This window comes from Staurois parvus, unplaced genomic scaffold, assembly GCF_062004578.1.
Source record: "Staurois parvus isolate SC_StPar_1 unplaced genomic scaffold, SC_StPar_1.0 ptg000194l, whole genome shotgun sequence".
NCBI lineage: Eukaryota > Metazoa > Chordata > Amphibia > Anura > Ranidae > Staurois > Staurois parvus.
In genome coordinates, this window is record NW_028317990.1 from 630,955 (window position 1) to 644,644 (window position 13,690).

General features: G+C 41.6%; 1 protein-coding gene across 3 annotated transcripts in view; it reads left to right on the forward strand.

The window, feature by feature from the left end:
• Positions 1-13,690, forward strand: part of MAPKAP1 (MAPK associated protein 1) — a 307,717-nt gene that overhangs the window by 100,084 nt on the left and 193,943 nt on the right. For all 3 annotated transcript variants that reach the window (XM_089677866.1, XM_089677867.1, XM_089677868.1), the window contains one exon: positions 8,350-8,522. In XM_089677866.1, the coding sequence (XP_089533992.1) occupies positions 8,350-8,522 (173 nt within the window). The remainder of the gene's footprint in view (positions 1-8,349; positions 8,523-13,690) is intronic.

The following is a 13,690-nucleotide window of genomic DNA, read 5'->3' on the forward strand; positions in this document are numbered from 1 at the left end:
CATTTTGCCACAAGGACTTCGCTAAAGGAAGGTCTACACCCAGGTTGCCGTGTACTCCTTCCAGATACGCTTACCGTATATGCCACACTCTAGTTTGTAGATACCCCAGGAAAAAAACAGGCAAAGGAGAGCCCTTGCAAGACCTCAGGGTGGACACTTGCTCTGCCAAAGGCTCACTCAGCACTCAACCTCAGAGTGATGATGCTTCTCTTGCATCAGTGCAGGACCTGATTTTAACACCAGTCTCTGCATAAAATTCTATTTCTTTCAGCCTCTGACTTTGCCCTCTGTTGTCAAAACAGTTATTCAAGGTGTATTTTGCATCAAGCCTACCTTGCAGCACATTGTTTTTCCTTGGGATCTCAACTTGGTTCTCTCTGCCCTATAGAATCCACCCTTTCAACCCATCAGGGAGGTCCCCTTAGATGACCTCTTTTGCAAAGTGACCTTTTAGGTCACTATTACGTCTTTCAGACAATTCACTGATTTGGTGGCTCTCTCTCCTTCCTCAGTCTTCACAATGACAAGGTAGTCACTCAAAACAATCCTTTCTTCCTAAGGTGATATCTTTTACTTCAATAAAGACATTGTACTTCCATCCTTAAGCCTTACTCCAATGCACCCAAAGAAAATTTCTGTGCACTGCCTGTACATAGTCAGTGCCGTATGTGGTCTACCTCAAAGCACCAGCCTCGATCAGGAAAACAGATTCCCTATTTGTGCTGTCCTCAAGACTTCATGAGGGACACCCTACTCGATGGGTAAGAAATCTGTTCACTAGAGCTTACATTTTGTGACAAATCTCCTACTGCACTTTTATGTGCCCATTCCACCAGATCAGTGGGAGTTTGCTGGGCATTCCGGCATGAGGCCTATGTAGCCCAGCTTTGTAGGGCTGCCAACTGGTGCTCCGTTCATCCCTTTTCCAAATTCTACCAGGCAGACATCCAGTCTTCAGCAGTTGCAGCTTTTGGCCTCATGGTTCCAGCAGAAGCACTCTGAAGTTCGGTCTGTTGACCTTTGCTGTTATTGAGCCTGTTGGCACAGTTTTGGTTGCCCAATCTTTTCATTCATTCATTTATTGGGAATGTCCTAGGGTCTATAAATACTTTGTTTGTGTCCTTTACTATATGAATAAGATAGGAGGGCTTTTGACTTGCCTGTACATTTCATATCTTGTAGTATAATTCCTTTAGATTGTACGCTCCAGGAGCAGGGCCCTCCTATTCCTTCTGTACTGAAATGTATTGTAATTGTACTGTCTCCCTTTATGTTGTAAATACTATGCAAACTGTTGGCGCTATATAAATCCTGTATAATAATAATAGTACAGGACACAGGCCACCCTCCCTTTCATTCGTTAGTTACTCTGCATTCCTTGTTACAAAACTGAGAACACTTGGAGTAGAGTTCTAGGAAGGGCATCCAGTGGGCATATCCTTGTAAGTCCAATCACCTGATCGTACGAACCTATAACCTAGAGTCTATGAATACTTTACCTGTGCCCTGCAGTGTACTCCAAGATGTGAAATGTAAGCTGAAATTCCTCTGTGTTTTGGGGACAGGTTAAAACTCGTTTCAGGAATTACTGCTGTCCATGGCTCTATAAGAGATTTTTCCCTCACTTTCTTTTCTCTGGACATTTCACCAGAAAGTCAGTAACAGAATCTCTCCAGCAAAGCTTACAGGAACCGTAAAACGTTATAAGTTGCACAAAAAAGAAGTTCTAATCCTTCCCCGTGTCATCTAAAACTACAAATATTGATAATAAAAACACTTTTTTTTTTAACTGTTTTAAAAAAATAACAAAACTTTGCAATTATTTATTTATATATTGCTTACTGTTTTAAACTATTGCATTTGTGAAGCACGACGACAGCTGAAGCTGGTAAGGTTTTTTGTAAACAAACACAAGTGATTACCAGAATTGGCTCATATGGTAACATGATCAGGAAACACTTCCAGTTTGTTCCCGATTATTTGTGTATAATAATGGCTGTGAGTGACAGTGTGCATATCTGCATTCTCCTAATTTCCTAATTTTTAGACAGAACACAGATTAATATTCTTTCAGCATGGGGACCACGCCTTACAGATACATGGATGTCTAATTCTTAAAGTGAAAAAAAAAAGAAAACTTGCTCTCTCATATAAAATATCATCTAGCAGGATGAAAGTGATTCTGAAGCCAGAACTTTTTCCCCTCTCAAAGGCTTGGAGACAGCAGCAGGGCAGGGGGCAGGGCCAATCCATGCTGTTTCTGTCAATAGATGAGGGGCCAAGCCTGCAGGTGCGTCATCATAGGAAGCACACCAAAAAGTTGAGGCGAGAGTGGCGGCAGGGAGCCCCAGAAGAAAATGCCTTTTACAACCATTCATGGCCAAGTTGTATCCTAAGAATGAAATGCCTAGGCTGTCAGTTGCATCTGTCATAGATCTTGCTAACTCATCCCAGCTCTTCCTGAGCACTGTAGGTGAAGTTGGTTAAGTAACTACTGTACTGCTTGTTGTTCTAAGGAAAAACTGTACCTAAGGGCCTTCAAGGATCCTCTTATTCATTTATTTATTTCAGGTACTTATATAGCGCCCTCAATTTACGCAGCACTTTACATATATATTGTACATTCACATCAGTCCCTAACCCTCAAGGGGCGTACAATCTAAGGTCCCTAACTCACATTCATACATACTAGTGCCAATTTAGACAGGAGCCAATTAACCTACCAGCATGTCTTTGGAGTCTCTTCTACCTACTTTCGTTTTGTGGATCTTTGTTTCCTCCCCTTCTACAAGCTGTTTATTCCATATGAATGTTTTTTTTTGTAGCTTATTTGCCATTAGTTTTTAAAGTTTGATATTGTTTATCATGAGCTATATCTGGCTTTAAAGCTGAATTTCCAAATAGATCTTGTCTTCTTAAAACATGGTATCAAGGTTAGCTATGGTTTTAGAAAGGTAACCTGAGGCTCTGATATATTTTTTTATATATTATTGTCCATATCATCTTCTGGAAGATCTTCATACTTATTGTTAATGCTATACATAGAAGATACAATTCCTTGTTTGTGTTTTGAAATTTCAGATAAGTTTCTTTTTAGGAGTGGTATAAGGCGGGGACAAAAGGTGGCCACATTTGTCTCCGTGTTCATAGTATGATTTATGGAGTAATGCTTTTTATGGGCTATGTCTAGTTTAGTTATGTGATGAAACAGATTAGATATTTGAGACATTCTCTTTTTCTTTAGTCTGGCTCCATGTGTTATGAATATTCCCCATAAAACACATTTTAGTGCCTCCTATTGCACTGTTTCATTACCCTTATGATCTTGTACAAAGTTGCAGATGGCTTTCTTAATCTCTTCAGCACAAAGTGAACTAGATCATCGTTCAACCTCCAAATCTTTCTGTTACATGAAATTGTACCTGAGAGCAGGCTACTAAATATGGGGGCGTGGACAGAAAAAATAACATATTAAAATAGTATTGAAATGTGCTTGAAAATGATATAGCTGCCTAGAGAGGTATTTCCTTCTTTGTGAATGTGAGGGATTTATTCAATAAAGATTCCTTTAGTTTTATCTGTGCTAGGACTATGATCTGTGAGTTTTTTCCAAAAAGGTATGCTGATTGCTTGAAAATCTGTTTCTTGAAATACAGCCACCTTAATGCTTTCATTGTGAAGATGATATTATTAGGATCTCTTGTTTGGGTTGCAGCGGCCTTTGACATTGACAGTCTGTAAGGTCAGAGACAGATCTCCTGTGTTGGATGGCAAATCTGGGGGGATGAGTGGGGAAGAGTGATTAGAAGCAGAGGGATGTAGTGTAGAGAAAGATGTCCAAGAAGTTGCCACTTCACTGAGTGCTAATGAGTGAAAGAAAATTATCAATACTAACCTAATGCATCGCTCTGCCAAGTCACACTTATATGTACATTCTAAGCAGAGAGTCTTGAAAGCTGGGTGATGTTTTTTAGTTCTGGACAGGTCATTTAGGATACATTAAACCTAAAACATTTATCAAAATATTGTTTGATTACCTTTGCTACCTGTTTTCCTCCTTTGGTCCACCATAATGGGTATGGTGACTTGGCCTGGCATGTTCTAAGTAGCATTGAACATCTGCAGCCAAGGTTTTATACCTGCTTTCTTGCTGGTAGCTGGACAGGGGTTCTGCTTTTCTCCTATGGAGGATAAATAACGGCTGCAGGAGTGGTGGCGTTGGCTTAGCAATGTACTGGTAGTGGAATGCAGAAGTAGAGTGCATCTTTGTCTGCTGTTTATGAGCCACCCCCTCCTTTACTTTTTCTTTTTACAACATAAAATAAGTAATAATGTGAGCTAATTTAGTGTATACCAAGGGGCAATTCTCCAAAATGTATTTCTTTTGCTATAGATGTATGGATGTATAGATGATAATGTATAGATGTTAAAGTTCAGTCATTCACCATGTTTATCATGTTTATCACTATCCTTAAGGCCACCCGATGTGAAATTCTAGTTCCTGCATTCATCCTTCTTTTGTGTTCAGTTATTTTTACTTTATTAACAATACTGTAGAATTGTTTTGGGGGTGGACTTTTCCTTTAGATATATTGACTTAACCTAAAGGTATGTTCATACAAAAAAGGTATGGGAATATACATTGAATTAATGCCACCAAGGATGCTCAGATGTGCTGCATTTTTAAGGGTTCACGCTCAGTTGACTTCAGTAGGACCCATCGCTCAACAAAAAAAATCAGAACGCTTTTTTTCATAGTGTGCCACAAAGCAGTGTGAAAACCTGCTCTATTTTGAAAATATTACTTTTTTCATTATTTGGCATTATGCCCGAACAACATATGGAAACAAGCCCTGGAATATTATTTGGCTTCTTCTGTACTGGCAGGTTTTGATGTACATGAGATAAAAATGTAACATATGAAGGGAGTTATTGCTGTGTTTTTTGTGCAACTAATCTCTTTATTTTAGTGTTATAAAACATTTGAGCTATATGTCCTAGAAGCCGTGACCATTCTCTTGATAGCAAACAGCCAGGACTTGCATGATGCAAAGGGTGGTCCCCTTTATTATGGAGTACAATCACTGATGATTATTATTATTATACAGGATTTATATACCACCAAATGTTTGCCAGTGCTTTACAACATAAGGGCAGATAGGACAGTTACACTACAAGTGAATACAGGAGGAATCAGGGGGCCTGCTCGTTAGAGCTTACAATCTAGGAGGGAGGGTTGAGTGAGAAAATAAAAGTACAGTTGTTAGGTGGAGGGGAAGATAGGCTTCTCTGAAGAGAAGGGTTTTCAGGGATCACCTAAACGTGAACAAAGTAGGATATAGTCGGACAGATTGGGGTAAGGAGTTCCAGAGGATGGAAGAGGCTCTGTAAAAGTCCTGGAGGCGAGCATGAGAGGAGGTGATAAGGGAGCTAAATAGCAGGAGGTCTAGGGAGGAATAAAGAGAACGATGAGGTTAGTATTTTGAGACTAGGTTAGTGATACAGCTGAGGGCCGAGTTGTGGGTGCCTTTGTAAGTAGTGGTTAGTATTTTGAATTTAATTTGTTGGGTGAAGGGAAGCCAATGGAGGAATTGGCATTGAGAGGGGAAGCAGACACTGCATGGTTGGTAAGGTGGATGAGTCTGTCAGCAGCATTCTTGATGTACTGAAGGGGGGATAACCTATGGCATGGTAAGCCAATGAAGAGGCAGTTGCAGTCGCTGACTGATCATAAAGATTTCTTTGGCTTCTTTGAGCATTCAGTACTAGTTCAGAACTAGTGTTCATTCTCGATCTCTTGGGCTCAGATTAGTTCCATCACTTTTGAATGTTAGGTTAGTCCACCTTTTCTCAATGAGGGTTCTTCCAGAGGTTTCTAGGGTTTACTTTTAGCTATGAGCAATTTCTGCCTTTCAGATAAGTAACCATTGAAGCCAGTTTTCATTTTCCTATTCTCCCTATAGACCACCAGTGTAAGGAGCAGTCTTTCCACTGACCATCATGTTAATGAACCATGAGTTTTAGATAAGGTAATTGTGAACAGGGGTTCCCTGAGACCCTAAAATTATTTAAAGGGTTTGTTAAAAAGGGGGAGAAAGGATAGGTTAGTCTAAGAATATAATCAAAAGTGGAGGAAATGTTTAAGTAGCCAATCAGGAGCTAACTTGCACTGTAACAAAAACATTGAATCTGGTTGCTACAAACAACCTTCACTTTCAATTGCTTCTATTTTCCTATCTCTGCTATACCTTTGCATGGCTTATGTGAAATATAAATCTGCACATGAATGATTCTTAAATGGTTAATTTTGAATGTGTTTCAATCCAGCGTTTTTTAGGGCAAGTTGCATTACACTGTCCATTTGTCGTTTTGCCTGAACTGGTTTTCAGAAAGAGTTAATAAATAAATAAATAAATAAACTCAGCCTTGTTTGGCCATGTAGATAAGCAACAAATCAATTTTTATGTGGCTGTTTTCCTTTGGTTTAATGTCCAGATCCCTAATGAACCCGCTTACTCCCGATGCAAGTTTATTTACAAGCCTGTAAAAGAGAAGGGAAAAAAAAGCGACTTGCACTTTATTTCACAGCGTGATATCATCTTGGGGCGTAAATAACAGCACGGAACAAAGGCATTGAGTACAAGCCACAAAGTGGGTTGCATTGGATGGCGATACTTGTATGAGCAAATAAAGCCGCCACAACTAAACAGGAACAATATAGAGCAGGGCAGAGTTCTCAAATAAGCAGCGATTTGGATTTTAACACAGTCCTTGCTCTGCCTATGTACAGTGCAATTATTTTTTTTTTTTGCTTTTTTTATAGTGTTATCCTCTGGGTGCAGTACATTATACTTAGTAGGAAGGTGGCTTGTCACTCTAGCTTTACATCACTGGGTTCCTGGTTTTAGGTCTCCACAGGGACACTATCTGCATTGGAATTATGTGTTCTCCCTGCCTAGGCAAATATTATCAGAGAATAATTTTTAAGAGGGGTTGTCCCTGCAGCCTGTTTTTGCTCTACATTTCCATTTGCTTCCACCAGGTGTCAGAACACAATTTCTTTGGAAATTCTTATTCATCCAGCTAGATGAAATCATAAACTGATGGGTTCCAGCAATAGTATGGGACTTAAAATTATAACAGCACAGGTTCTGTAGTTAAATGTAATATGTGCCTAATACTTTATAATTATATCAGTCAGCGCAAATACCCACCAGTTAATACATTACTTCCAAAAATTAGTTGGCAAAATTATATTAGCATTAAAGCAGAACTGTACTCTCTCAATCAGCATTACCTGTTTAAATCCTTTTGCCATAGTACATAGATAGGAAGGAATATTATATATGCTTGTTTTATGTTTTTATTACATTTTTTCAGTTGCTTCCTGGTTTTTGGTCTAGGCCAAAATTGTGTCATACATCCCAGGAGTCTTAATGGGCATAATTTTTTTTTCCTCTGAAAAGGGAGCATTTTTCTTTCATGGTAGGAGGGGCTTTATCAGCTAAGCACACCCTCTTGCCTGCATACCTAAACTAATGGCAGATGGATTCCAGGAAGTAGGTGCTACATGAATCATCTGCCCTTACACATGATGGCCTTGGCTAGAAATGCTAGGGGGTGTTTTTCAAATTGAATTCTCAACAAAATAAAGCATGGAGAAATTGATAGTAAATATTAAAATGAATTTATAGCATTTTCGGTTTGTAATGCTCAGAAACCGTTAAAATGATTGTAAACGCAAAGTTTTTATTTTTTAAAATAACAAACATGTCACACTTAGCTGCTTTGTGTAATGCTTTTCAACAGAGCAGCCCACAGCCTCTTCTTCTCCGGCCCCCTGCCTGCGCTCTTGGCTACTCCCTTTTGTTGAGTGCCCCCATAGCAAGCCGCTGCTGTGGGGCACTGGTGCATGCTTGCTTCCGAGCCCTGCTCTTTGTGTCCATAAGGCACACAGAGCACAGCTTGGCACTGCCCCCCTCCCCCCACTCCCTCCTTACTGGCTGTGATTGACAGCAGCAGGAGCCAATGATTCCCACTTCTGTGTTTGAGACAATGAGGAGAGAGAGAGAGCCTCTGCTGTCGTGCACATCACTGGATCGAGATTGGGCTCAGATAAGTATGAGGGGGAGGTGTGGGACCAAGGCGGTGGGAGCTGCTTGCAGAAAGTTTTTTTAGCTTAATGCCTTTATAAGTCCTGCTTTAAACTCTTTTTAATGGCACAAGCAACAATCAAAGACATGTTAACTCGCACAGCATAATCATTACTGAGATTTCAGTTTCATCTGACATTCACCAATGCTTCCTGTGCTATATCTTTCCTGATGTGACGTTATATTTTTTTTACAGGGTCATGTGGGTACAACTGCCACCAAGAAAATTGATGTTTATCTGTCAATGCAAACCAGCCAAGACAAGCTTTTACCTATGACTGTAGTCACGATTGCCAATGCCAAGGTTCATGACCTCATCGGACTTATCTGCTGGCAGTTTACAACAGAAGGACGGGAACCAAAGCTAAAGTAACCAAATATTTTATTAATGGCTGTAGTGAAATCATTTAAATGTCTGTTTATGTGTCTATGTTCAAGGTGATGGACAATCATCTCATATATAATGCATGGGTAAACAGCTTCCTCTTATGATCAGTATCTGATGGGTAGTATCTGAATGTTAAACAGTGATGGTGGAAAATGTTGTCCCATGGCCATTGAGCGTTTATTGTCATTTATTTCCTTTGCGATGCTCTGGGAACAACCCACATTAAATAATAATAATTTTGACACTATGGTATCAGACAGTTTTGCCATCAGTTTGGTGGCTTAAGTCCCTTTTCACATGATCAGTCTGATCGGGTCCACCTGTCTGTTTTTCAGGTGCACCTGATCAGACTCTCCATTCTTCTCTATGGAGAGACAGTGGGTGTCTGCTTACACCCAGCTACCTCCAATCTTATCTGATCCGCTAAAAACACACGGAAGGGGATCTGTTCCCCTCCGTCTGGGGAGATTGGATCAGAGGGCGGTCAGGTGTAAATGGTCACTGCCCATAGAGCAGAGTAGACTGTGTTTATGTCCACTCTGCATAAACGGAGCAGACGCTGACCTGCCATCCGCCTCTCTGTTCTGTTGAGCGAGGGATCAGCAGACAGATCTTCTACTGAGCAAAGCAGAGTCTGCTCCTTGTGAAAGGGGCCTCTTGGAGCTCCATTTACGGTTTTTCTTTTTGGTCTAACTTTAGGGTGGATGGGGAAGGTTTTAGACACTTAGTTTTTATTGCTGTTCTATTAGGGAAATTTCCTTGGTTTTCCTACATCAGTAGCATGTGTGACTTTCCAAGCGTATACATGCCTTAACTTAGAATGTAACCTGAAACAGATTCTGACATTTCATTGGCTAGAGGCTGAGGACTGGCAACGTTTCTGTATATCAAACACAGCAAACACTTTACTCCTACGCTAGGGATGGACTCAGCAGAGACTTGGATGACAATGCAAATGTTCTGGAATATGTACTGCTTGCTGCCCTCTACGGATCGGGTAGTCCAAAATCACTGAATGCAAAAGTAAAACAAAAAGAGGGCGCACCGGCCTAGTGCATTATCATTTAAAATATTTAAAGAAATAATAAAATAGTAGAAATCATACTCACAATGGACATATAGAACACAGGCACATCGCAATGAACAAAAAAGTGTTCAATCCATATAGCTTCTGAGTCCAAAACGATGGAACCCTGGATGACCAACTGTCTGATGCGTTTTGAAGACTCAGCCTCTTCATCAGAGCCCTTTTGCATTCAGCTTTTCTGTATAAACTGTATAAAGTATATGTTTAAAATTCTTGACTTTTACATATTCTTGGGCTCCAGTTGTTCCATACTTTATTGTGTTTACCTCAAAGTGTAAACTTTTCAAAGTTGGTGCTTAAAATCAGCAACTCAAACTCAAGTGAATGACTTGATGTTACATCACACCACTGGTCGTATGCTTTTACATCACTTCAACCTAGAGCCCTTATAAGGTACTCAGAAGCTTCCTTTCGCATTACAGGGCAGTGTATACCCGAGTTACCATGAACTCCTTACAGGCATGCTTACCCTATACTCAGCACTCTATTCCGTGAGTACCCCACAGGCATATTCCCTCACCTATAGCAGAGACCAGGTGAAAGAGAGCCAATACACACTCACAGGAGATAATTCCTGTGGGGAAGTCCAGCACAACACTCAATCTCAGAATGACCATGCACTGGAGCACCAGTTTCATCCGATTCCAGCTCTATTTAAGAGATGCAACCAGTGGCTTATTTGACTAATGCAGAATTCTCTGCATCTGTCACATTTCCTCAGACAGATTATGGCTTTAACCGCCTCCCGCCCGCCATATAGTAAGGAACAGAAGTATTTGAACACCCTGCGATTTTGCAAGTTCTCCCACTTAGAAATCATGGAGGGGTCTGAAATTCACATTGTAGGTGCATTCCCACTCTGAGAGACTGAATTAAAAAAAAAATTCAGGAAATCACATTATATGATTTTTAAAGAATTTATTTGTCTTGCACTGCTGAACATAAGTATTTGAAAACCTGAGAAAATCAGTGTTAATATTTGGTACAGAAGCCTTTGTTTGCAATTACAGAGGTCAAACGTTTCCTGTAGTTCTTGACCAGGTTTGCACACACTGCAACAGGGATTTTGGCCCACTCCTCCACACAGATCTGCTCTAGATCTGTCAGGTATCAGGGCTGTCGCTGAGCAACACGGAGTTTCAGCTCCCTCCAAAGATGTTCTATTGGATTTAGGTCTGGAGACTGGCTAGGCCACTCCAGAACCTTGATATGCTTCTTACGGAGCCACTCCTTGGTTATCCTGGCTGTGTGCTTCGGGTCGTTGTCATGTTGGAAGACCCAGCCACGACCCATCTTCAATGCTCTGACTGAGGGAAGAAGGTTGTTGCTCAAAATCTCACAATAAATGGCCCCATTCATCCTCTCCTTAATACAGTGCAGTCGTCCTGTCCCCTTCGCAGAAAAGCACCCCCAAAGCATGATGTTACCACCCCCATGCTTCACAGTAGGGATGGTGTTCTTGGGATGCAATTCATCCTTCTTTTTCCTCCAAACACGACGAGTGAAGTTTAGACCAAAAAGTTCTACTTTGGTCTCATCTGACCACATGACTTTCTCCCATGCCTCCTCTGGATCATCCAGATGGTCATTGGCAAACTTCAGACAGGCCTGGACATGTGATGACTTGAGCAGGGGAACCTTCCGTGCAATGCATGATTTGAAACCATGATGGCGTAGTGTTCTACCGACAGTGACCTTTGAAACTGTGGTCCCTGCTCTCTTCTTGTCATTGACCAGCTCCTCCCTTGTAGTTCTGGGCTGATTCCTCACCTTTCTTATCATCAGTGATACCCCACGAGGTGAGATCTTGCATGGAGCCCCAGTCTGAGGGAGACTGACAGTCATCTTTAGCCTCTTCCATTTTCCAACAATTGCTCCAAGAGTTGATCTATTTTCACCAAGCTGCTTGGTAATTGCCCCGTAGCCCTTTCCAGCCTTGTGGAGGTCCACAATTTTGGTCTCTGGTGTCTTTTGACAGCTCTTTGGTCTTGCCCATGGTAGTAGTTGGCATCTGACTGACTGTGGGGTGGACAGGTGTCTTTAAAGAGCTCAGACAGGTGCTACTAAGTTAGATTAATGAGTGGAGTAGAGGTGGACTTTTAAAGGCACAGTAACAGGTCTTTGAGAGCCAGAATTCTTGCTGTTTCTTAGGTGATCAAATACTTCTGTTCGTGCAGTGCAAGACAAATAAATTCTTTAAAAATCATACAATGTGATTTCCTGTTTTTTTTTTTTTAAATTCAGTCTCTCAGAGTGGGAATGCACCTACAATGTGAATTTCAGACCCCTTCATGATTTCTAAGTGGGAGAACTTGCAAAATCGCAGGGTGTTCAAATACTTCTGTTCCTCACTGTATAGTAAAATGACGTACGCAAGGCGATTCTCTCGTTCTGGAGGACGCCTCCCACTCTAAACGCACATGCGTGGCTCCGGGAGCGCGCAGATCGGCGGTGCGCTGTGTCCCTCGGATACAGCGGATCACCGATCCACAGAAAGAGCCAAAGATGTCGGCTCAGTCATGTGATCAGCTGTGTCCAATCACAGCTGATCACATGTAAACAGGGAAATGCCGGTTATCGGCATTTCTCTCCCCACGAGCTGTCACGCTGACAGCTCGTGAGGAGAGGAGAGCCGGTAATCGGCATTCCTCGGAGGGGAAATGTACACAGATCATCAGAGCACGGATGATCAGTGTGCCCTGATGATCTGTGTAGCCCCAGCAGCGCCACCTGTGTCCATCAGTGCCAGCTCTCAGTGCTCATCCATGCCACCTGCCAGTGCCCATCAGTGCCACATTTCAGTGCCCATCAGTGCCACATTTCAGTGCCCATCAGTGGCACATCAAAGCCACATATCAGTGCCCATCTGAGCTGCCTTTCAGTGTCACCCATCAGTGCCAGTCAGTGCCACCTATTAGTGCTGCAAATCAGTGCCAGTCAGTGCCACCTATCAGTGTGCATCAGTGCCAGTCAGTGCCGCCTATCAGTGATGCCTGTCAATGCCAGTCAGTGCCACCTACCAGTGCCTCCTAATCATTGCCCATCAGTGCAGCCTATCAGTGCCGCCTCGTTAGCGTACATCAGTGAAGGAGAAAAATCACTTATTTACAAAATTTTATAACAAAAACTAAGAAAAAATTTTTTTTTGTCAACATTTTCAGTGGTTTTTGGTTTAGGAAAAATTTAAAAACCCAGAGGTGATTAACCTCCCTGGCGGTATGATTATTTCAGATTTTTGGTGCTGAAAGCGGTACCATTTTTTTGCATGGAAATATGTATTTTTTTTATTGTAGGCTGTAATTTTTAGGAAAAACTCACTGAAATCTGTCCGAACAAGAGTCTAGTAAACATCCCGGGTATGATAAAATTTGAAACACAAAATCATAAATTATAATTTAATAAATAATCATAAAAATAATAAAAAATTTAATTCAATAATATAATCAAACCAAAAACACTGAAATGTGAAATATAGCGCCAAGTTCGCACATTGCTGAGCTCAGTCGCAAAATCGTTTTCAGTTTCTGATGACGAATTTCCCCCACGAATCATTATCACTCAATTCTGTAAGTGGTTCTGATTTACTATCGCTGTTCTCTAGCTGGTCTAAAACCGCTTTTGACCTAAAGGGACACTTTTTGGACGCCATGGACATTTCTCAGTTTCCAGGCAGAAAGAACAGACAAAATGCAGGCAGGGCACAGGACAAAGCACTAGGGACAATATGTATGTGAAATAGGTTGAAACAGCAATGTTTTACTGTGTAAAATGAAAAAAAAAAAAAAAAGACATTTTTTAAAATTTTTAAATTTCCCGCCGCCGGCGGCGGCGGCGGCGCCCGTACGTCCCGACGTCACAGGGACAGGACACAGAAGCCGGATGCCGGCATCGGCCGGAGGAGATGGCCGGGGACGCTGCAGGGGACACATCGTGGGAGCGCAGGGTAAGGTAAGTGAAGAACACATGCCGGAGCAGTGCCGCATGGTATTCCCGAGTGTAGCTCGGGGTTACCGCTTTTGGTACTGAAATGTTACCCCGAGCTACACTCGGGAATACCGCCAA